Source organism: Prenolepis imparis, unplaced genomic scaffold, assembly GCF_030444845.1.
Source record: "Prenolepis imparis isolate NDT839.2.m4 unplaced genomic scaffold, iyPreImpa1.0 SCAF_2, whole genome shotgun sequence".
NCBI lineage: Eukaryota > Metazoa > Arthropoda > Insecta > Hymenoptera > Formicidae > Prenolepis > Prenolepis imparis.
The window spans coordinates 13,618,451-13,644,798 of NW_028141160.1; the positions used below are offsets into that span (position 1 = coordinate 13,618,451).

Below are 26,348 nucleotides of genomic sequence, written 5' to 3' on the forward strand. Positions count from 1 at the left end.
TATGTTGTATGTATATATATAATACATATTGTCAAATACTTCTGCGCAATGTGTACGCGTCGCAGTAGACGCAAAAATAAAAAAGAAGATTATCTCGCTTCTTGGAAGAGAGGGGAACGTTTCCAGGAACCGTCTCTTTCACCCCCCTTCCCCACGCCATTCGGAAATAATCCAAGGAATGATCGAACGGACGGAATCTCGGCGGCGAATGAGCAGATTCCAGGACTCAATCTCGTATCCCGAAATATCCCGCGTATTATTTTTCTCTCTTTGGTATGTATTATATTTATATATTCGGCAAAATTCTCTCAATATCGAGTTTCTTTTTTTTTATTGCATTATATCATAACAAAATCAAAATACAAATTAAATTTATTGCGATTACAGACATCTTTTTATAATAAATATGAGGATAAAACATTTATAATTTTCCAATTATCTTAAATAAACATACAAAAATATTCATATATACAAATAATTTTAAAATAATATTCTTGCTTTACAATTATAATATATATTTTAAGATTATATCTTACTTTCCATTTATTATCATATTTTGCTTTATAAACAGCAGTTTAAAAAAGAAAATATTTAAAAATTGAATTTCTCGATTCTCCTTTTTATATATTTTTTTCTGTAATATATATTTCACAATTGTAATTTGAATTTAATTTTCTTTAGGTTTGACAAGATTTATAATGCGAGGAAAAAAATATAAAAATGATATTGTTAAGAAGAAGGATATGAAGATGGCATTCTGCATGAAATTATTTTCGAAGAAACATCTCTCGCTTCCGGACTAGATCGCAGCGATAGAGGTTCCTCTCCGCGGTCATCATCGACGCGACTTGAATACCGAAGAGGCGTGGTTTTGGCGTAGAAACCTGTTCGTTCTCCGCGCTTCACGAGCATCGTGACGTCGTCGGCTGATTCCCCTCCGCGGTTTTGTACCGCGCACCGCGCAGGCAGCCGACCTCCTCCCCCACGTTCGGGTTCGGACGACCGGGCGCTCTCTGGCGTCGGAGTCATAGGACAACGACGCGCGCCATTTTGTCCAGTGTCCGTCGAACGCGTCGTGCGTCGGGGTGCGTATTATCATTGCGGGGTTGTTTGTCGCTGCGCGAGCGAAATAAATCCGGAAAGCGGAGACTCAATTAAGCGCGAATAACGCACGCACGTTATTACGAGCGGGCGGGCGTTCGTTGTGCTCGGCTCGAGGCGGGTGTAATATGTATTACGTGCCTTCTAGATTCGTGTCTGTGGCGACGACGTCCGGCGCGGCTACGAAGAGGAAGACCGTCTTCTCGGATTGTGATCGCTACGAGCTACTGGCAGGACAGATGTAGCGTCGCGACGACACGCAACGCTGAATAATAAATCAACGATTCAAAAGGAAAGCGTGAATGGCGACGACGACGACGACGGCGGCGACGATCTCGCGAGCACTCGATCCCGTTGTCACAACGATGGAGAGCAGCGTTCGGCTGCAGGTGAGTGTTGAGAGAGTCGAGAGGGTGGCAGCGCGTTGTTCCGATCGATAAGAGACGCGCGCGCGCGCGTCTCTTTTCGTTCATCCTCGTTTCGCAGAGGAGGAAATGAGAAGCGTATCGCTCATCCCCTATTTCTCGCGAGAGGGGAAATTTTCACGATCCGTGGTTCTTTCGTCGCTTACGGCGGCAATGGACGGAATCAGCGTACGCTCGCCGCTTGCTTGTGCAAGTCGAATCCGAGAAAAGTGAAAGCTCGCCTCGATCGTTTCGCCTCGACTCGCGAAGGACCGCTTATTTTCTGGCTGCAATTTTTTGCACTCGCCGCATTTAAGATGACGTAGATGATATAGACGCCGGGATGTAGGATATAGGTATGTTTAGACCTCGAAGCGGAAAATGAGGAAGGAAACAAAGGAAAAGTCAAGTTATAGCGTCGGTATATATATATTTGACTTTTCAAGAAAATATGCTTTGCATACATATAATTTTGAAAATTAATTATTCAGATTAAATTTTATATATTTGATAGTAAAGGAGAGGGACGTTTTACATTGATTAAAGTATCAAAGGTCAAAGGGCATAATATCATGAAAGTGTCTTAACTTATTCTGAAACGTCAACCACATTCTTTACTAAAAAATACGATGTAACGTGCCAAACGTTTCGCATTAACGATCCTTTTTTATGCTGTATTGTTAACGCTTTTATGACAATTTGTATGCTGACGATATTTGGTGCGCACCGATGCGTTCTAGTGCGTGCAATCGATTTACTGATAGTGCAAAGTACAACTAGAGTAACCCATCTCATTATGATGTAGAAAAGAATACATTAAATTAAAGTGACAATAAAACTATTCTATTCGCATTTTTTCCAAAAAATTAGATTTTTATTATAATTTGTAATTGATATAATTTTATAAATTTTTATATTTATCATATTATTATTACATTTATATTTTGATCTTTGTGTCCTTAATTATTTCTAATTATATACTTTGTTTCTTTGCTCATAATTCAAGTCGAATTTAATATCAGTGATTAACTATAAATATAATCTTTCATAATGAGGGATAGAGATATATTATGAAATTTAAGCATAATAAAATTTCGAAGACTTTTGTTAAAATTATCAATGGCATACAAATTTTCTCTTATACACATTACATCGATTTTTTTTATATATTATATAATTTTTAATTTTTATTTTGGAAATTATATAAAAGAATAGTACTTAATGAATTTAAATACTAATATTACAAACACAAAGGTATTCTATCATCGTGATTTTTTGCATATATAACTATGATAGATTAGATATAAATATATATTAAAAATCTAAAATGATAGAGTAGATATAAATATATATTGAAAGTCTTATTAAAATTTTGAGAAATTTTAGTTGCCATTCATAAAAATAAATGTATAAATAAATATAATGTTTGTAAGGCTATTTCTCGAAAATAGATTGATTCATTATAGGCGAATCGCGGAATATCACCTTTGCTATCAGACAGCATTGCGATCACTAGCCATTATCGAGTGGTGATTTCAATGCCAGGATGCGCAGCAAAAGTGTACGCAAACTATCCTTTAAAGATTGAGTTTCGCGATTCATATATTTGTTTACGTGACTCCGAAACACGGTTTCATTCATACAGTTTCGTGCGATCGATATTACACACGAGAAAAGCACTAAAGATACAATCTTTGAATATGTTTGCATGTATATATATATATTTTTTTTTTTAATTTATTCCTATTTTTATTCACACAGATGCAAAGTATATTTAATCGCGCGCGCGAATATACAATGTAATTAAAATTCATAATTAGGATCATTCATTCGATATATTCGCTCTATTTTTTTATACATGTTCTTATTAAGGCTCCTGGGTGCTCATAAGGCTCACCGCGGCCATATTGGATTGACGTCAGAGGCGAAAAAGCACACGCTGAAAATTCTTAGATGCCATTTTTTAATGAAAAGATATTTCGATTAAACAGCACTTCAGATGGCTTTAGCACACTCTTAAAAACCCCCGAAACTATCCTTTTCCCTTTATAATCAATCAACGTCTGTAAAATGATCGAAATATCAGACTTTGACATGCGGAATGACTGCGCATGTGCAAAGACCAGACGGACTGGGCTTCATAATATTACATTTTACAGCTGTTGATTGATTATAAAGGGGAAAGGATAGTTTTCGGGGTTTTTTAAGAATGTGCTAAAGCCATCTGAAGTGCTGTTTCATCGAAATATTTTTTTATTTCGAAATGGCATCTAAGAGATTTTAGCGTGTGTTTTCTCGCCTCTGACGTCACGATTTCGACATGGTCGGCAAGGAGCCAGGAGCCTTAAATAGCTGTTAATTTAACATTTAATTTCAAATTACTTTTAAATGATTTTTCTTTTATCAGAGCTGCAGAAAATCTGTATAATATTTCCGAAAGAAGCTGAAAAATTCAATTTACAATAACCGTTCTTTATATAAAATATTAGAGCAGAGTTTTCTTTGTAACATTCTTATTTGACAGTGAGTTAAGAACGTTGTTGTATAAATGTAAAAAAGATAAATTTTTTTAATTGGTGGTTCTAGTATATTGCGTATGATAATATCGAGTGTCATTATATAAAAATAAATATATACATTTTTTAATCAAGATCAGATTCTATGTATAAAAGAAAATTGTCAATAGTCGAGCTGTAATTGACATAGCAAAGTGCTAAATTTGTTTCCTCGATGAAATCGTGGTTATAAATTGGTAAATAATTCGCATTGTTGAATAATGATGCATAAATTCTTAAAATGAACATTGTTTGAGTAAAATGCACGCATCTATATAACGACAGAAAATGCATTTCTATTTTTCCACTTTCACTTTTGTACTTAAGGGACCGCACCCGTCCTAAAAGAAAAGATATGCTTGCCATTGTGTGCGCGGATCAACCTGCACGCACGCTATTTCGGACATAGTGTTTCTCAACTCGTTCTCATCGTGTTATCTATAGAAAATAATAATATTTATGCGATAGATTAAGATAGAGATAAGGAAGCTAATTTGAAGATCTATATAAGACTTGATAAAGAAGTATTTCTTATTTACATCTGCATCTTATATGAGGAATTGCAAACATAGCATTATCTTTTTTTAAAAGATTTTTTTGCTAGTTTAAAGAATAGGTTTAGAAAACCTGTCAAACAAGAAAGCTATCATCGCGTGTTTCAAATTTTTTATTTATACTTCTATTTATATATTTTTCAATTAGAATCTTTCTAATTAAATTTTAAGTTGTATTTAACATTAGTGTTCATTTTTTGACATACTTAAAATTATATCAAGAATAAGCTTTCGTTATTTACGTCTGTGAAATTTAAACAAACTTTCAAGGGACACATCTGTTACAACAAGCTCTTCTAAATTCTTTTGTTCACCAAATTCTAATCTCTTAAGCAGGTAGATATAGCCAGTGATTCTCAAATTAGTCTCGCGTACAAATCTGACATATTATTTTGTGAAAATTTCTAAACTATTAAAAAATTCTAGCTTTATTTGCAATAGTTCTACAGTTCTTAAGTTTAAAGTTTAAACAATTAGTTTTGATCTTATATTTGATTAAATGAAATAAATTGATTCACAAAATAAATTGAAATAGTAGATTCACACAGTATTCAGAAGAGTTTCATTCTTTGTCAAATTTTAAGAGATTTAGAGCCAATTTCACCAACGTCGATTAACTTTAACCTTCGGTTAAACCACATCTTTGTCTCTTTTCAGATGTGTTCTTAAAAAGAGACAAAGATATCATTTAACCGGAGGTTAAAGTTAACCGACGTTGGTGAAATTGGCCCTTAGAGTTCTATATAAGAGCTCTAGAAAGAGAGAGAGAGAGAAAACTTTTTAAAAAACATAAAACAGAGATTAAAATTGAATAGCGATGAATAAACATTATAAACTATTATAAATATATCGAGATGAATTTTTTAGCTTTATTTTTAATATAATATAAATATATAAATATAAATAATATATTATATTTTTTCTATCTTTTCCTTCCTGATGCATTATTTCGTAGGAACTATTAAAATTTATGTATATACGTATATATAAATTTTAATAGTTTCTACGAAATAATGTATCAGAAAGGAAAAGATAGAGAGAGAGAAAAATTTTATACATCATTTTCAAGTTATTTGTTCTTTTGTATAGAAATATATCTATATCTATATATGTAGTATATTAATTTCCTTTGTATATACTATTATATTAGCATTATTACATAAGAGCGATAAAAATTATCGTAAGATGTCTGTCTCTGTCTCTCTTCCTCTCTAACCTTTCTTTCTTTCTCTCTCTCTTTTAATAGAGAAAATAAATTAACATCCCCTATATTTTTTTTAGAAAGTATGATACAATATTATATATAAGATAAGTCATATGTGTAACGAACTGACATATGCGATGTCAGTGTTCGTTGCTATTTCTGTCAGATGGCCGCATGTACGTTATATCTGATCGAAGTCGCAATTTTACGGGGTGCATAGAATTAGAACGTTGAGAGTATATATCCCTTTCGTTAAAATCCATATCTCTCGTATAGAATTGTTGGCAACTCTTTAAAATATAATCGAACTGCATCAGTCTCTCTGAACAGACTGTTTTTTCGCAATTTCTCTTATTCATTCTAAAAGCATCATGAAATTTTTATTAAATATTTCATATAAAAAATTATATATTGCTCATTTTAGAATCCAGCTACGTTAATATAAATTACTGATAAAATTTGATATTTAATTATCACAGAACCAAAATACATGGCTCTGTTTGTAATAAATATTAAAAATTGGACAAATAATATAACGATCAAGTAATTTATTAAGAATTAAAATAATTTAGAAATAAAATTTCCCATATTTTTTAGAGATGACATCCAAAATATTTGTGTTATATTATTGTGTTTAATGCATACTAAAATTTGATGACGATATATTTCAGAGTTTGCCGGGTTCAAGTAACCTGGAACTCGATAAGACTTCGATCCAGGTGCGCAATATTAAACGAAGGCACACCTACAAGTGACTCATTCATGGAGAAATTCCTGGTTTCCTTCGCCCTTCATGTAAGGGGTGTATATGAAGCGAATTCTTATTTATTACCCCTCATTTATTATCCGGTTATCTTTTAAATTTGCAAAAAGTACATAAATTTTTACAGCTTGATTTATAATTTAAAAACAAACAAAAGGTAGTCTTATTCGCATCGAATATTATTTTTGTTTGAATTTTCCACAATATCTGAACCTTTCGAACAATCGAATCTTTGGATAATGAAAATCGATCAAACAATTTGATTATCGGTTTCTTCGAACTCGCTTCGAAAACACAAATTGTAATGCATATCGCTCGAATCTTTTGTCTGAGTTTTACTTTGAGAAAACTACTTACTAAACTTATTGTTTATTTAATACGTGATTGTATATGTATACGTGAACGTTTTTATTTGCATTTATCTTTTGTTTGCGCTTTAGTTCGTATAACTTTTCATTGTTTCGAAGACGGTTATCTTAATTGTCAGAGAAAAATTGCGTAAATAATAGGGTCAAATAGGCTCAAAGTCCAAAGAATCTGAAAAAAATTCGGTATGCGAACAGGCAAAGATATCCGCAAGAGATCCGCTCCTTTTACTAGATCGGCATTCCATTGAACCCGGTTGCCTCTCCATCTCGATAAATATTATGCCAAAGGTGATTTCTTACTCCTCTCTTTTCGTTTGAGCCCACTCCAGCGTGGTAACAGGCCAACCACACGTGGCCATGTTGCAGGAGGATAAATTTTTAGCATACCTGAATGCATAGTGTTGAATGAAATAATTGACAGCATCAAAATAAAACTAAATTTTTTAAATCATTTTAATTTATACATAATATATGCAAAAATTTTGTAAAAATCAGATTAAATTTTGAAATAACAAGAGATTTTGCACTTTTGAATAGTGATTGTTAATATTGAGAGAATGGAATTTATATATAATATAGTATTTTACATTCCAATGTTTGAAGTAAAACGTTTTATGTTTAGAATAATAATTTAGACAAAAATTATCCGATACAAGTAAAGTTATCTTTTTCTGGTAATCGCAACAAAGTTTCTTATCTTCATTTTAGTTATTTTTGTTTGATATTTTTCTAACCATTAACATTTTTCCTTATACTTTTATATTTTTAATATTTTCTAAAGATAAAATAGCATTGAGGAAAGAAGCGAATACTTATGATTAGGCCATGTTTTCTCCATTTTTATGTGTAAGCGATTAACGCAAATAATTAATCCGTTAATATTAACAATTTGAAATAATGAAATGTATCTTTATTTCAGATCTGGCAATAATCTGGCATGTAGGCGAGAATGCGCACTCCTGCCGAAACAGAGATCCTGGCACAATCCGAAATGTATAATCTGGAAACTGAGGAAACAGGAATGTCCGCGGACGTGAGCGGAGTGATTCTATCATCTCCTCATCCGGAGACTCACATATTTACTAATAGGTACAAATTTCAGTCTTTATCAATTTTCAAATAAGATCGTAATATCTTTTTAATATATTACTCTAAAAAAATGTTGTTTTACAAGAAAAATATCAGTTGATCAAAATATGTATAGAATATACAACGTTGCAAGCCTCCTTGAAAAAGGGAAAGCAATATTTATATATCTTATATACATATATCTTTATAGAGATATAATATTTCTTCATTAACTTAAATTATTATCGATTTACATACCACAATCGAGTATTAGGCTTGATTATATATTCTGCGATCCTTTGTATTATATATTTATAAATTCGAAATAGCGCGCGTTGTCTGTGCTCGCGCATTACGTCGCGTACTGACGAGCGCTGTCAACGCGTCACGACATATAGTCAGTATACATATATCGGAGCAGATAGGTCGAACGAGAGATAAGGAAGGAATGTAGCAGAGAGAGAGAGAGAGAGAGAGAAAGCGAGAGGGATAAAGATAGTCTCTCTTGGTCCTCCCCGCAATCTCCACTAGTCTCCACGCACACCAGTAAATGAGAAATACGCTTTATGCGTGGTGCGTCGCCTCGAACTCTCTCGTCTTCGAAGCGTTCAGTGATCGGTGGTGCGACTATACGACGACAACGACGACATTATTCGTCTTGGTTCGCGTTGCCGGATACTGTTAGTGCGCTCTCGTTATACGTCCATATGCTATACGCGACGTGATGGTGCTCGCGCGGTTCTTCCTCAAGAAGCCAGCGGTGCAGAACGACGACGACGCCGCCGGCGGCGATGTCGCCGCCGTCGCGGTGATATCCAGCGATGTAACCAGTGCTACGGCGAAGAGGTGAGAGCGAATTCCCCGGGACAAGCTAGGGAACGCGCTTTCGATAACGATAACACCGTCAACAGCGACGCGGCTCCGTTTTCACTCTATCTTCTCACGCCCGATGTTTCCGATTTGTTATCGGTCGTCTCGATGGTCCGCGATGCCGCGATTCCGAACCTAACTGTTCCTTATTTACGTTTACAGATTTCGCGACTCGAGAAGATAACATCACGTTATAAAAAAAATTTCTCGCGTGCGTCTAGTGACTTTGCGATTTGTCCTGAAATTGAAAGACGCGAAACTTTGAAATCGAAGCTCTTTTCTCATTGATTATACTTTATTGTGTTACCAAAAACCAGATATCTATAAAAAATATCTCAATTTTTTAAGATATCTTCAATTACAGATATCTTATTTGATTAAACATTTAATATATCACGCTGCGTGAATCTTAAATGTAGTATAACTTTTTGTTTTTCGTAGAATCTTGAGCTCGCTATATAGATGCATCGTTGCTCGTAAACAACAATTATATATACACACACATGCTATAATTAAAAAGTGTGTTAAAAATATAAATCTCGCCTCTTGATATATCAAGAGTCAAGTGTAATGTCGCAATTTAACTGGTTAATGTTTAGAAGCAAGGAAATGTAGTGTTCTTTAATTAGAAGTAAAATTTTAATATAATAAATATAGTGTACGAGTTTCAAACATTGATATATACAAAAAATATATTAAATTATCAACGCTCGAGTGTCTATAAACCAATCATATTCATATGGTAAGGCCGATTAAAACGAGCAATACATAATTAATTACAATATTATTATGATTTTAGATATAAAACGATACACAGTCTTAATTTAGAAATATAATAAGTCAACGATACACAGTTTTAATTTAGATATAAACGTTTCGAACTATACTAAGTCTTCTTCAGTAAATTTCAACTTTTTGGAGTGAGTGCCCTGTGACCTTTCATGCACTACTAATTCTTTATTAGATGGTAATTCCACTGCCAAGAATGATTTTCCAATTTTCTCACTATTATTTATTGGCCTGACACGCACGAAAACCTAAGGTTTAAATAAGGTTAAACCTTAGGTTTTCGTGCGTGTCAGGCCAATAAATAATAGTGAGAAAATTGGAAAATCATTCTTGGCAGTGGAATTACCATCTAACAAAGAATTAGTAGTGCATGAAAGGTCACAGGGCACTCACTCCAAAAAGTTGAAATTTACTGAAGAAGACTTAGTATAGTTCGAAACGTTTATATCTAAATTAAAACTGTGTATCGTTGACTTATTATATTTCTAAATTAAGACTGTGTATCGTTTTAAATCTAAAATCATAATAATATTGTAATTAATTATGTATTGCTCGTTTTAATCGCCCTTACCATATAAATATGATTGATTGATATATACAGTTACATTTCGCGCAGCTTCTTGCATTTACACTTTAAATGTGTATTAAATACAAATATGCAAATTTTGACTATGGTGATTTTTTACTATTAAATATAGCCTATACTGTAAATTATAATCACACATTTGCATTGCTTACAAAAAATCAAAACTCTTCAACATATTTGTATATAATTATATTCAAGTAAAATTTTTCTTTTTTTCAATCTTAACTAAACAAATAAAAACGCTTCTCTATTTCCTGTTTTTTTATAAAAAAAAATTGTTCATGTCATTGATATTTAAAACATTGTACTTTTATTATAGACAAGAATTAATGAAAAAATATCGAGGAAAGGAAAGAGCTTGGATTTTCGTATCGATAACATTATGTGACATGCTTAATTAATAAAATAAAAATAAATTAATATATTCGTAGCAATATAAAATACGCACACATATATAAAGTATAAAATTAAAACAAATTATATAACATAATGATGACCATAATATCATTGAAAAATGTGTCTAGAAAGTGCAATACCTCATCTTTAATTAAAATTGAGAAAAATAAATAGGTCAAATATATTTTATAAAACTCTGTAGATATACGTATAGAAATTTATATGTAACAGCGAGACGAAATCGCGCGTCCAATACGCTGTATTGTAATGTTTACGGCGACAAGCACGGCTCTCATTGAGTGACGCCAGCAGACAGCTGATACGAAGGCCACGGTAAACGTGTATGCACATACCTACAGTGCGTTTACTTGACTCGCGTTCGCTATGCAGTATGTATGTTAACACTCGGTTTCTTGCATGCCTGCGAATGGAGACGATAAGAAAAGAGACTAGGGGAGGACTGTATGAAAACAATCGTTTTATCTTAAAACCGGCGCAATCCTTTGCCAAGGGCACTGCCGCTCGTGACTTCAAGGCCACTTTCACTCCCTTAAATGGATGTATCTCTCTTTTATGTACCGATATATCCTTGTACAAATTTACTCTTGCATGGGCAGGACAGGAGTGATTTATTTTTATTAAGAAAATTTATTAGGAAATTAAACTTTTAATTTTTAACCATTTATTTTAATACATTTATTCAAAGATATGTTCTGTAATATGATACACATTATTGAGATAAATAATTCTTTGTTGAACAATTTTTTCTTTTCGATTTTTTTTACTTAATTTGTTTGCTTCTATTAATGTGTGCGTGTTCTTTCCTAAAGGGTTGAAATTTGAATTAAAATTATATCTTGATCACCGGAATTTCAGGAGAAATAATATCAACGTTTCAAAAATACTAGCATTCCAACGACATGACATAGTATACATAGTAAATTGTCGACTGTCATCGATTGAGCACGTGGCGTGATAACGTCGGCGTGAAAATACAAGCGATATATCGGTACTTCTTAGATATTTTTTTACAACTCACTTTTTCTATTTCTGCTACCGAATGTGTGTTGGCTATGACTTTATATATGAAATCGGATAAAATTGTCGCGTTCCTAGGCAATTCTTTTGCTATATAGCGTCGTAACTTTGTATCGATTATTTATTAATAAGATTAACAGTCGATAGCTAATTCAAACACAACATTCTGACTTGTTTATGCAATTCCTTTCGCGCGCGGAATTTCTATTTTTTCTTTTAGATTTTGCATCACGTATAATATAAGGAATACATTATCTTGAAAGCTAGATGAAATTTAAATTAACTTTCTATACGAGATTATCAAAAAAGAAAGATAAAATAGAAGATAAAATAAAGAAAGTTATATTTATAAGTCGAAGATATAAGATAAAGAAATTTTCTTTTTTATTATATTTGTACATTATGACATAAATGTAATATTCCAATAAGTTTGTTTACATAGATTTTTTATACTATATATATTTTTTATTATATATAGAAATATACTGACTTGTATTCAGTAAATTTGATTTTCTCCGAATTTGACTAAGTCTGTTCGTGAGATGTTAAAGAAACATAGTAGAGCATGGCACTATTAGTTAAATTTAGGAATATGTACTTGGGAAATGCAACACACACACATACACACACACAGTTGCACATAAAGAGCACAATCGATATTCGCGTTGCACGTCACACATTGTTACATTCCGTTTCAAAGGTTTGCTACGATCGCATAACAAATGAAACATTTGATAACGCGATATGATGTTATCAAAACCGGTAATATGAATCTTCATAATGAGTTTAAAAAGTTGCATCGGATTAATCGAAATTACAGTATGTATTTCTTTGCAATATGAATACAATATTGATGTTCAAGTACATAAAAATCTAATGAGCGTCGATTTTAATCTCGAAAACTTTTTCAACAAATCTGGCGTCGATTTTCTCGTAAGAAAAATTTTCGAGAAAATTTATTATCGCGATTTTTTAATATATATACATATTCATAGGAACAGAAGATCTCTAATCAAATGTAATTAACAACATGACAAAACTATTGGGCACAGAATCCTATCTAATTTGATCTAAAATTTGCGAAAGCTAAAAAATTTATAGAGATCTTTTTCGTAAAGTGTCTTTATTTTAAAACTCAAAAACTTCATTAATGTTTTGATAATAAGGGAAAACAATAATTAATTAGAGCCATAAAATTTGTATACTTTGCTCCATAAATATGTAAATATTGATATTCTATCAGGAATAATAAAAGGTTGCTCTTGCTTATCAGATGCGTTCGTATTCACAGAGAGGAAGTATGTTGACCACCTATTGTGTTAGCCGTGAAAAGTCATTGACACAAACGCACCTCTTCACGCCACGTGTAACTCTGAAAAATATTTGTGTGTGAATGTAACTATTATCGTTATTATCTTCATGCGTTCTTTGAACAGAGTAAAGTAATTTTTGGAGAATAGAGAAACGGGGCGCAGACTATTTAGGGATAATCAATAACGAAAAGAATAATGACAATATATATATTTTTTAATGTTTTAATAGTATTAAAATAATATAAAAAATTTGTAATAGTATTTGTTTTGAAAATTATAAAAAATGTACAAAATAGTATCAGAGATCTTATTTCCATTACTCTTCAGAGTAAATTAGAAGTCTGTTCCACTTGTTATCGATAATCAGATTATAGTTTATCAAGTGATAATTAACGTGCGAAGGATGTTGGAATTTCAATATTTTTAATACAAAAAAAATGTTATTGATATCGTGCAATTTATGTAATTCTGTTATGTTGATATTGACATTTATATTTTATGTTGAAAATAATTCAGAATTCTGTGATTTTAATTAACTATGAATAATAATATTTGCGCAATTAATATAATCGTATACAAAATAATACTAAATACACACCAGACTATTCGTCGCTTGATATCTGGCGTGACGTACGATATGTACGTCATTTCTTATCGTTCATCGGACTGCACAAAGATAAAATTACGTGCGATCAATTCGTTTTTCTTTAGTGCTAATTCTATGTATTTTATATTGAGATAAGTCTCTCGTGCTTTAAAATTGATTAATTTTTCGTCTATATAATGTGAAAAATATATCAATAAAGCAAGAATATGAGATTTTATTCCTTTGCGCATTGCTGCATAGTTTAAAAACTGTCCCATTTAAAGAAATATTAAAAAAGAAATAAAAAACAAAATATTAAATATAATAGAAAAAGGAAATAATAATATTATATATGAGATTTTAACAAATATATTTTCTGTTTAAAATTATTTATTATAGAAATTAAATAATTATTGAAATTTATAAACATTTGTATATATATATAATGGATATATATATATAATGAACTATCTACGACTATAATTTACACTAAAAGATAAGAATTTAATATTTATAAATTTTCAGCATGTTATGCATCCAAGAAGAGCTGGCTCAATTGAGTGAAATCGCGGCAAGTCCCGAACGACTAATCACCGAATTGCGAGACGTTCAATTACCAAATAGCAATCCTAACTCGGGGAGTAGTTCTAGCGGTACAGCGACAAAATGCGCTCCCGAAACGGAAAGCATCGACTCTCAACGATCGAATTGGGTCGAAGGCATACTGGGATGCATGCGTCCCGTTTGGACCATGCTATCGAAGGCAGCTATTAACGAAAAAATTAAAAATCTTGCAAGTAAGTTATATGTATAAGTTTTCATATGATTTATAGTAGCTTTATTTATCTATTATTTTTCTCTTTTTTTTTTAATTGTAGTCTTTTAAAACAATTTATATATATTTAATATAAGATTTTATATTTTATATGCAATAAGAATTGACAAATTGTCAAAAATACAACATATCGTTATAATTGTCATAATAATCTGTACAATTGTTTCAAGAGATGTGTTTGAGAAGCAAAAATAAATTAAATCTATAATCTGCATAATCAATTTCAGATATTCTTCATATTTAAAATAGAATCTAGTTATGATATAAAGTTATAAATATAATTCATCATTTTTCAAATAAAAGGCCAACTTACGAGCAAAAGAATAAAGTTGTAATGTCAAAATTAGTTTATTATATAGAACTTAAATTCCTAACATAAACAATGATATAAAGTGTAAATAGAAACGATGTTGCTCAAATTGTGAAATCTTCCAACGCATTGTAAGGCCAGCGTATGTTAAAAATCAAAAATGGACAAAAAGGCTCGTATAATGCAAAGCAAATAATCAAATAAAAGGCCAACTTACGAGCAAAAGAATAAAGCTCGTAAGTTGGCCTTTTATTTGATTATTTGCTTTGCATTATACGAGCCTTTTTGTCCATTTTTGATTTTTAACATACGCTGGCCTTACAATGCGTTGGAAGATTTCACAATTTGAGCAACATCGTTTCTATTTACACTTTATATCATTGTTTATGTTAGGAATTTAAGTTCTATATAATAAACTAATTTTGACATTACAACTTTATTCTTTTGCTCGTAAGTTGGTCTTTTATTTGATTATTTGCTTTGCATTATACGAGCTTTTTTGTCCATTTTTGATTCATCATTTTTGCTTTAAATCTGAAAAATAGTAACTTTGAAATTGTTATATGTTGCTTTTTTTGGTAAGTGATTAACATGAATTGTATTTTAGCGGATGATTGGGAGATACCTTTCGGAGACATCAGCGAAATGAAATGGGTAGCATCCGGAGCTCAAGGTGCAGTATTTAAAGGAAAATTAAATAGGGAAATCGTAGCTGTAAAAAAGGTGAAGGAACCGAAAGAGACTGATATACGCCATTTAAAAAAGCTCAATCATCCGAATATTGTACAATTCAAGTAAGGCCTACTTTTTATTCTTGCCTACTATTATGGCATAAATTACATTATAAAATACTTATTGTTTAATGTTTACAGAGGAGTCTGCACAAAACCTCCTTCCTATTGCATAATAATGGAGTTTTGTCCATTTGGACCATTGTATGACTTTCTGAGAACTGGAGAACCGGTTCCTCCTGTTAGATTGGTGTCATGGTCAAAAGAAATTGCTGCAGGAATGGCATATCTTCATGCTCATAAAATCATACATAGAGATCTCAAAAGCCCAAAGTAAGTAAATAACAAAATGTGTGTGAATAACATTTTTCAAATTTATGAAAAAAAAAAAAAAAAAAAACAGACTACTTTTAGATCTATTGAATTCTAGATCTACTAAGCATTTTTTGAATTTGGAGAAGATTGATCGATATTTTTCGTATTATAAGCAATATAAAATAAATATTAACTATTAACTTATTAATAAATATTAACAAGCTTTCATAAAATTATAAATTAATTCTTCTATTCTAATTATATAATTCTTCGATATAATTTTAAGATTAGTTACAAAGATATTTGATGTTAGGAATCAGCAATTATCAGAAAATATTGATTTTTCTCGATATTTTTATTAAGAAAAAATCGACTTTGGCTAAACAATTCATTAACGATGATTCGGGATAAATGTGTATAATGTGTATATATGAGACCTATATGAGACCTATATGAATTTAATTAAAAGAAATTGACGATATAAAATTAAGTGTTGTAGATAAAATACATCTAAAATCTATTATAATTGCTATGAAATAATGAGAGAATTATGATGTCCATAGCGTTCTAATAGGACAAGACGAAGTACTGAAGATTAGTGATTTCGGCACGAGTAGACAATGGAATGAAGTTAGCACGAAAATGACTTTTGTCGGTACTGTGGCGTGGATGGCACCGGAAGTAATCAGAAACGATCCGTGCTCGGAGAAAGTGGATATATGGTCGTATGGCGTTGTGTTATGGGAATTGCTGAGCGGCGAGATACCTTACAAGGACGTGGATTCCTCCGCCGTTATGTGGGGAGTGGGCAGCAATTCTCTTCACTTGCCAATTCCCACTAGTTGTCCAGAGGGTTTTGGACTACTGGTCAAGCAGTGCTGGGCGACCAAACCGCGTAATAGGCCCTCTTTCAAACTTATCGAGATGCATCTCAACATTGCAGCCGTCGATGTATTGTCCTTGGAACCTGAAGATTATTTTAAGGCACAGGTATTATTGTTGTTCTGTTTAGTTTTCTTATGCGACATTAATGTAAAACAAATTTTCAGAAATCTAGATTCTAAAGTGCTTGAGTAGATGATAATAAATTCATTGCCATTTAAAGTATCTGTTAAACAAATCGGACATCTTTCAAGAAGAAAAAAAAAAGAAATAATTTTGTATAGTATATTTTGTTGAAAAATTTCTGGTTCCTTTAATTATCGTTTACAACATCTAACAATTAGATTTTGCAATAAACTTTCTTAGCGAAAAGTTTTTAATGGATGACTAGTATTCTCTTTGCATTCATTAATCAAAATACATAGAGAGACGACATTTTTTTTGTTACAGCGATCTTGGAAAAAGGAGATACAGGAACACATGGAACATATGCCGCTATTCACTAATACCAGTCCACGTTTCGAAAATGACCTAATTATACGAAGGAAGAATGAATTACGGCAAGCTCAAGATGTCAGAGAACATTACGAACGTAAACTTGAACGCACTAACAATTTATATCTGGAACTGAATTCTATTCTACTGCAATTGGAGTTACGCGAACGAGATGTAATAAAGTAAGAAAAATATTATATTATAATTAAATTAAAAGAGATATTATATATATATATATATATAAAATAAATATATGTATTATGTTATAAATTATACATTTCTTTAGTAACAAACAACGTTGTACCGTTTTGCAAAACTGCGTTCTATATTTGGAGCAGTTATTGAGATGCATCCGAACATGCATATATATGGAAATAAATATCTGATTTGTCTCAGGAGAGAACAGCAATCAACAGGATACAAACAATACAAGAAACGTCTTGTCCGTCCTTTATTGAAGGCTCAGGAGAGGCTGTATCGCAAACGGAATGGCACAGTGCAGTTCTCCACTTCCTCAACGCCCACTACTCCGCCATCGCCTACGGATTCGCCGCAGAGCCCCGTCAAAGCCCTCATGTACACGCAACTGAACGAATCCAATCAACCAGAAACTGTTTTGGCATCGAACAATAGTTTCAAACAGCGTAAATACAGACATCGTAGAGTTGGCTCAGGTTGTGGTGTGAGTTCCAGTCCTAGATCGAGTCCTTATCGTGAAAGAAAAGTGAGGATTTAACTAATATTAATTTATGATAAATAATAAATCAATAAAACATATTAAGAATTATTTAGATCTATATTTGTGTTAAATCTTTCAATGTCTTATACAGTTATACTTTCAAGAAATATACGTAGAATTTACAGTTAATTCTTTGAATCAGTTGAAAACCAATTCTTTGATAAAAAAACTATACTTTTTTTAAATTTGTTATATTCGATTGTTTGAATATTTGACAAAACTTCTAATTCTACAATGAATTAATTGATATTATCTCTTATAAAAAATTAATTTATTCGTCCCTTTTCCTTTTTCTTAAAAAAAAAAAAAAAAGGAAAGAAAGAAAGAAAAAGGAAAAAAAATGCAAGAAATATTCTATGTATTAATTAATTACCCTATGTAATCAGCAATAATCTATATTATATATATGATAAAATATAACCTTATGCTTTTTATTTGTAGAGTCTAGAGGTATCTGGAAGATTCATTGATAGTCACACACAAACGGACATCATGGATATCAGTGAAATGGATCATCCCCCGTTGGCGAATATAACATCTTCCTCGCCAGAAAAATCCTCTTTGGAAGCTGTCAGAAAACACTCGTTGAATAAACAAGCAACGGAATGTATAAATGGGAATCCAATTTTGCCAGAAACGCATTATCCAATGATGATTAGTTCATGCTCCAGTCCCGAACCCTCGAATGAAAATAACGCTAATGGAAACGAACGTTTGAAAGATTATAGCGACGACGACAATCTTGAGACTCTCGGTAGAAAAGTCAGTGAGATTATTATTGCGAATCGTCTCATTATTGATAATGGAAACGGCGATGATATAATCTCTCATAGGTATTGTATAATAATATCTAAGATATATAATTTATTTTTAATAATTTTTATAATATATATTTGTTATATGTATATAACAAAATACATATATATTATTATTTTATATTTTTCATTGTTTATCATATTGAGAAATATATTCGTTTTTATTATAATTTTATTTATACAATGTACAAGTAATTTTATTAATTTGTACACTATTCTATTTTCTTTCAATATATATATAGTAATTTTTGAAACTAAGTGATGCATAAGATTGCATCACTGAAGAATTAATTTTAACATAAATATAATTCATTAAATCAATTTTTATAATAGAAATAAAGAAGACTCGGGCAAACTTCCTGGACATTACGCGGAGCAATCCGACATTAAGCTACGAACTTCTTCAGACAATACAGATGATCGCGAAGACGATGCTTGTGAAGAAAGCTGGTCAGATGAAGAGGGAGAGGATCCAAGCTATACTTACAATTATTCTTTGAGACGAAGAAGGTAATATATTTCATTATATAATTAAATAATGAATATAATATAATATTTCTACAATTATTTTATATTCTATTATATAATTGTCTATCTTAAAATTTAGAAAAGTTCTATTACCATACAAAATATTTCTATTAAAGATTTCTGGATAAATGTTAGTTAAATTTTTTTCGAATTTAAAATCTTTTTGAAGAGTAAATTAAACGACTTACACTAAGGGCCGATTTTTCAATAATAGTTTAAACTTAGATCGAAATTTAAACTCTGCGCAGAACACATGTGCGCATAGTTTAAACTTTAAATAAAATTTATCTTAAAAACATTATTAACGTGTATTGAAATGTTTGCTTTTATCAAAAAATAATTAAGTCATAAATATTTTACTGAATAGTATTGCAAGGAAGCCAATTGGTCCTGGCTGCAGATTACGAAGATCTAAGCCAACAATACCTGGGAGAATACAGGGGGCATTAGCTTCCGATGAAGAGAATACTTCTGAATATTCACATCCTCCGTCCAGTCAAACCTCCACCTTAGAGAGTAATCCAGATGTTCAAAGGGTCCTTCGTAATGTACATTCCCAAAAAGTAAGCAAATTAAATCTTTATTTTCACATGATATGAATTTTAATGTGAAAAAGAATGCAAAGTAACTGTAAGAATATATAAACTTATTGATATATACATTATCATACATTGTTACAAACAAATATATTACGTGTACATATATTACACGTACATTATTTAAACATATATTAAGCACATTTTTTACATTATTTTTAAAAATTTAATTTCTGAGTTATTTGATTTTTTGCGAGTAATAATCCAATTTGATAAATAACGTGATATATTTCTCTTTTACAAGATACATATATGAAATTAAAACGCCATGTCTTATTTAAATTTAGAGAAAGGAAATAGACGACGCTTCTGATACATCGAGTCAATCGGAAACGGATGAAGTCAGTGAAGTTACAATCGCGTCTCAACCAGCGATTGGAACTATGAAAATGGAAAGCCGAGTATAAGTGTACTGTAGTATAATTTTTATATTTGATTTATATGAACGCGCTATATTGATAGGGTAGAGTTATTGCCTAAATAAAATTCGATAATTATTCATTCTGTAACTTATGTTAAATAGTGTAGATATTTATCTATTCATATATGTATGTGTTATATACACACATAAATAATGACACATATATAGAGATACACATACATAGCGCATACATTGCATCACGTACCATATACATATATACTAAAAATTATTTAGGAAAACAATAGTAAAAGATTGAGAGAATTCGAGATTTTACATCTTAATTGAATATTAAAGCCGCACAGTCTTCAAAACATTCTTCATCAATGTGTATAATCAATTACATATATAAATTAGTAAAAAATTAGATTAATATTGCTCAAGTTTATTTGAGTATACATAGGATTTTTTTATAGCATATATGCATACCGCATGAGATCATGAATCTAGATTTATAATGTAATTTTCGTCCAACAAATCTAAATATTGCTTTGAAAGATGATGATTATTCACAAATGAAATAATTATATCATTGATATCATTCGAAATCGCTACATGCATCGTACATTATATACGTTTCGACAGTCATTCACTAGACTCATTAGTGAATGTTAAGTATATATAAATGTCCAACATACATATTTCAGGAATCGTATATTTATTTCTTCATGGTATCTAGTATTTTGCATCCACTAGTTTAATAATTATTTTTGAATAAAATATACGCGTATATACGTCATTTTTAAGTCACAAATTTATTTTTAAACTGTGCATACACCCAAATTGGCATAGAAATACATTTTTTACACATTGAAAATACATGCAAAGTCAACAACTCTTCAAATTTATATATATTTCCCTGCTTATATATATGTCTATGTCAAAATAGAAAGGCAGCTATAAGTAGTAAGATGCTTTTCATGATTATAAAAGCATCTGACTAATGATATTATGTATATGCGCAGTTTAAACGCAAATTAAAAAATGAAAAAGAGAGAAAGAGAAGATCAAATAAATCTCTCGAAATGGAATAACATGTACAACATAACGATAATGAAATGAACGAATTTTATTATGACATAAGTGCCTATGGCAATTTGCATGCATCGACCGCAATCAAGTGTCTAATGAAAGTTAGAGTATTAATAATATTATATATAATAAATAATATTATATATATGTATATTTTATATATATATGTGTAATAAATATTATATATAAAATATTAATATGCACAATTTAGTTTTGAAGCATGTATCGAAAGATATTGTTGTACCTGTATCGATCTTTTATATTTGCAATATATTATGGGTACAAAAGACGTTAGACAAAAATAAATAGGAAAAAATACAAAAATATAAAGTTTGCTTCCCGGAAAGCTACTCCATTTACAATAGGAGAATTACTTTGTGTCAATGTATGTATCTCCTAAGAAATACGCTCATACGTAAAGAACTTAATTTCTTTTTTACTTCACAGCCAACAAAAGTCAAAAAATAAGTAAATTTATAGCGACTATGTACTTATTGATTTCAGCCTTTAAGCATTTATTTATAGTTTACGATGTGAGTTGTATTGTACACGAAATAGTCAAACTTGTGGTGCAGATTACGCGAGTTTCAAAACGAAACTCGACAATAGCGCTAGACTGCACGCGAAAACTTCATACTCATTCCGTGAATATATTACCGGTACTAATAATTATTGTAAGCTATAATTATATCTCTCACATACACATACCCATGAACTGTTGCGTTTACTCAGTTATCGAAAAAAAAAAAGATGTTTTGCATCCATCTATTGTACCTGCTTTGAAACTCAAATTGCCTTAATGACAATTATATTACATCTGTAAATAAACATATAGACAATACTACACCGAAATTTGTAGCGTGTTAAGAATAAGATAGAATAAAAATTTGGATGTGCTCATTTAAACGAAATAATTTCTAAGGCGTATTATTAGAGAGATGTACTTTGTAGCAATCATACATATTGTATCCACATCTCATACATTATGCGAGTAGTTGCATAAATTGTTCCTTTTCGTGCAGTGGCAGCTAAAACTGACGAGTTCTATTATTATATAATAATAGAAGCAGTACACAAAATTTGTGTTATAACATAAAATAAAGTTGATTTACAAGACGTTTCATCTCTATATACTTCATTCTTTATACAAGTCTCACGAATACAACACAGAGTATATTACGATGAATTGTGCAAAGTTCACCAGAAGATTTAAAAGAGTGTTTTGATATATATATAATCTATTCTTCTCGAAAGAATATTTAAACATAGCTTTTTAAACAGTTTTCTTTTCTATAAGATTCCATATGATCACTTTATTAAAAAAAAAAAATTAATTATATTGATATAAGCGCAAATTTCGACGATTAGTTAAAAGTTATTTATTAATTTTGTAAATAGCGCAATTTTCATAAATAGAAGCAACTTGTAAATAGAAACAGTTGACATTGATAACAATTTGTAAAATCGAGTATTAAAACTCTTATTTTATCTGATTGCAAGAACTGTATTATTGCGACTTGAATGTCATGTCACATATATTTAATATCCACATTTAATCTGATATCTTACAAGCATCTACAATGAACTCTTATATGAGCAGGAGATTTGTTTACTTAAATAATTAAATTTTAGTACATATAGTGCATATTGGAATTTGCTTCATGCTTATATTAATATATTAGTTGATAAACATTCTCTGATCGTGCAACATAATGATGTATGTATACATTGATTTTTATTGATATTAAATTAATCAGTAAATTCAAGATGGAACACGCATGACTTAAAATATGAAAAATTAAAAGGTTAACTTTGTATACACAAACATAAGAGTATATATACTTCCCTCTTTTACGAATATAGATGTAAAGACTTAGAAATTTGTTTTTACACATTAATTTCTGTCAGTACAGAAGGTCAGAAAGGCTTGCTTATATATAAACACTAAAAACCGATTAATTTGTTATTGATTCTGATCGTTATCAAGGATAAATGTTTTGATGAAAAGTATGAGATTCTCAAATGATTTATAATTCATTGGTCAGGATTATTACTAAAAATTATTTAGGATTTCTCCTTAATATATATCTATGTATATTCGGATAATATATATTGTCTATATGCACGAATTGTTCCTGGCCCTCTTTTAAAATGACAGATAAACGATCGAGATGTCAAATAAATAAAATTATAAATACAATAATCGCTAATTATACAACAATTTCTATTACAATTACAAAATTTACCAATAAAAGGAATTACTTAGAAACTCAGTGGTAGATTTATATAGAGATGAAGCGCTTTGTTTTAAACCGGTAAATAACGACACAACTCCTTCCCTATCATCTTCTTCTTCCTCTTCAGGTAAATAGTCGGGCATTTCTTCGTTATCGCTATCGCCCGTTTGTATCTGTAAGTTTATTCGTATATAATTTGAAAGACGTACGTATAATATATGTGCGAATAATTTTTTTAAATTAAAATCTCGAATCTATCAATGAAGTTATTTCATAGTTTTATAGTTATAAAATCAAAGTTTATTTTCTTAAAAAATACTTTGATCATTCTGCATCCTTGAGCATTTTGAGGCTCTTTTTTAAATTTAGATATCTATATTATACTGTGTAATTTTTTTTCATAAAATAGTATACTATTCTCATGCCTCTTATTCGTTCTTTTGAATCACATTAGAGTTATTTATGATTTAATGAATGAAATTTATATTAAAGAGAATAGAAAAGAGTGTCCGTCATAAAGAGAAAACAAATTACATACATTACAATAATTCTTACCAACTTTACAAGAAACTCTTGATTAAATTTGTTTCTTGTCACCAATCTCGCTTCCATATTGTCTGTATTTTTGTCGATTGCTTCTGCAATTTGTTTAGCAGTGACAAAATTCAAGGTACGCATAGTTACACGCTGATGCTCTACGTCAACAACAAGTGACACAAGACCTTCGATTCTTATTAATATCCCTTCCAATTCAGATCGAGTTTCCTACAATTATTTGTTATTATTATAACTTAATATATATAACTATATTCAATATATATCTTTTTTGATATTTATTTTTTTCACACATTATATTAGCAAGCTGTAACTCAGGAAATCAGTACTTACTGGTAATAGACCTTGGACATGTAGAACTATTACATGAGTCTTTAACTTTTTAGGCTCTATAACTCGCCTACAACGACTGCGTAAATTATATATAAGAGGTTTCATGCGCTCTATGTCATCTTTGATGTATTGTGCTCGATTGGCCAATTTTGGTTCGCTCAGACTGTATTTGTTTATAATTGCTTCTAAGGATTCACGCACACCAAAGGTGGACGTTATGTGTATATAATTGTCTACATTCTTGACAAATATCTCCAGAATGTCTAAGGCTAAAGTAACCACATCTACATCAGGTATCTCTAAAACGTACGCTATGTACGATAAGACCGTTTTATCCTGCAATACATAAATAATTATTAACAATGAGAGAAATTATAGATATTATATATATTATAGATAGAAATTTTACATATATATATATATGGTTTGCAGAAATTTGAACCAAAAATTGGAGAACTCACTCACCTTCAAAATTGTGTCATGGTTCACAAAATCATCTGCAAGTTTCCTATATGTCTGGAGGGTCTCTTGCAGATCCCGCGGGTCCACGTCTACAGGATCCTCTCCGTCCATCGTTCACTCGAAATGTTACGTTGGCATTAAACGCGTTTGAGATTTCTGTACGACTAAATTTACCGCAATATAATTTCTACACAATTCGCGAGAATATCCAACAGAATTCTAGAACGAATTCTCGTCGAGAATCATTTTCGAGGAGGAAAATGACAAGACGAGGACCTCGCCGCTTTCTCCAGCATATAAGTTATTACGTCGTACACACAGATGTGTAACCTGAAGAGATCGTTCTAACCTTACTGAACACAGAATCAGCGAGATCTAACTCTGTCCGATGCGAGAACGTATTCGCGAATGCAGCGATAAAAGGGCGCTTCGGATGTCACACATTTGGCATTTGATCAAAATCGAACGAGGGACACGTTTTGCTTTCAGGCGAGTCGACGGTATCGTTCGTTCTCATCGACACCGGGAGAAGGGGGATGGAGAAAACTAACGCACACGTAGACTTCAGAAGAGAAGCATGCTACAATAGTAAACAAAGTGGCTAGGGATAATCGCGTCAATATCGAAGCGCGCGCGCGATAACGCGAATGCGGAATTATATTTTCCTTACACTCGCGTGAAAGAAACGCAAAATCGTTTCATTAAAGACGATTCCCTTTTCCCTTTAACGATAATCAACGCGGTGAATCGATATGATGCGACAGGTGCGCTCGTTTTCAGCTGATCGTCATCAGCTGATCGCAGCAAGATGGATATCTGTCATCTATCATCTGTCATCTGCCTCAAAAGCCAAACAGACTCGTACAGAGAGAATATTTAATTCCTATTTTATAATTTAATAATTTAATTGCAAACTTGCAATTGACGTGCAGTAATATGCGTCTTTTAATATTTTCGATAATTTATATAAGTTAATAGATTTATAATATTTGGCAAAAAGAGATAAGCAATTAACGATGAGATAATTAATATATGTGTCTTTTAATATGCTCGAAAAATCGTCTGAGTTAATAGGGAAATATATTTCGCGAAGAGGTTATGCAACGATAAATGTCTTTTAATACGATCAAAAAATCGTCCGAGTTAATAGAGGAATATGTTTCGCGAAGAGGTTATACAACGATAAATGTCTTTTAATATATCCGAAAAATCGTCTGAGTTAACAGGAAAACATATTATGAGAAGAGGTAGATCACCTGCGGCCGAATTGCACATTTCGGCCGATTTTTGCTTGCTGCTATCTCTCTTCACTTTAAGAATTTAGATACTACGAAATAAAAAAATTAACTAAACAAATAAATTAATAATATATATATACATATATATTTATATTTATCAAGATATTTATAATTTTTTATTTTTGTTTTATGCATCAACAAAAATATTTTTCTTCTAAATTTAAAGTTTTTT

The 26,348-nt window shown here is 31.1% G+C and overlaps 2 protein-coding genes across 3 annotated transcripts; one reads left to right on the forward strand and one right to left on the reverse strand.

Moving 5' to 3' along the window:
• The first annotated feature begins 3 nt into the window (after nucleotides 1-3).
• Nucleotides 4-22,407, forward strand: Wnd (Mitogen-activated protein kinase kinase kinase 13 wallenda). Of its 2 annotated transcripts, XM_083056958.1 has the most exons (14): nucleotides 4-273; nucleotides 682-1,085; nucleotides 1,250-1,490; nucleotides 7,869-8,038; nucleotides 14,121-14,392; nucleotides 15,348-15,534; nucleotides 15,613-15,804; nucleotides 16,350-16,776; nucleotides 17,119-17,345; nucleotides 17,560-17,887; nucleotides 18,344-18,735; nucleotides 19,051-19,227; nucleotides 19,613-19,808; nucleotides 20,129-22,407. In XM_083056958.1, the coding sequence occupies exons 4-14, from the start codon at nucleotides 7,899-7,901 to the stop codon at nucleotides 20,246-20,248; spliced, it is 2,658 nt and encodes an 885-aa protein (XP_082913084.1). In that variant the 5' UTR covers nucleotides 4-273; nucleotides 682-1,085; nucleotides 1,250-1,490; nucleotides 7,869-7,898; the 3' UTR covers nucleotides 20,249-22,407. The 2 variants fall into 2 exon arrangements, with proteins under 2 accessions (XP_082913084.1, XP_082913089.1); XM_083056963.1 differs by lacking the exons at nucleotides 4-273; nucleotides 682-1,085; nucleotides 1,250-1,490; nucleotides 7,869-8,038 and adding an exon at nucleotides 8,578-8,863.
• LOC145947235 (armadillo repeat-containing protein 1) lies at nucleotides 20,050-25,785 on the reverse strand. Its single transcript, XM_083057041.1, has 4 exons — nucleotides 24,882-25,785; nucleotides 24,417-24,752; nucleotides 24,084-24,293; nucleotides 20,050-23,701 (listed from the first exon to the last, which is right to left on the reverse strand). Exons 1-4 carry the CDS (start codon nucleotides 24,987-24,989, stop codon nucleotides 23,534-23,536), a joined length of 822 nt encoding a protein of 273 aa, XP_082913167.1. The 5' UTR covers nucleotides 24,990-25,785; the 3' UTR covers nucleotides 20,050-23,533.
• Nucleotides 25,786-26,348: the final 563 nt, after the last annotated feature.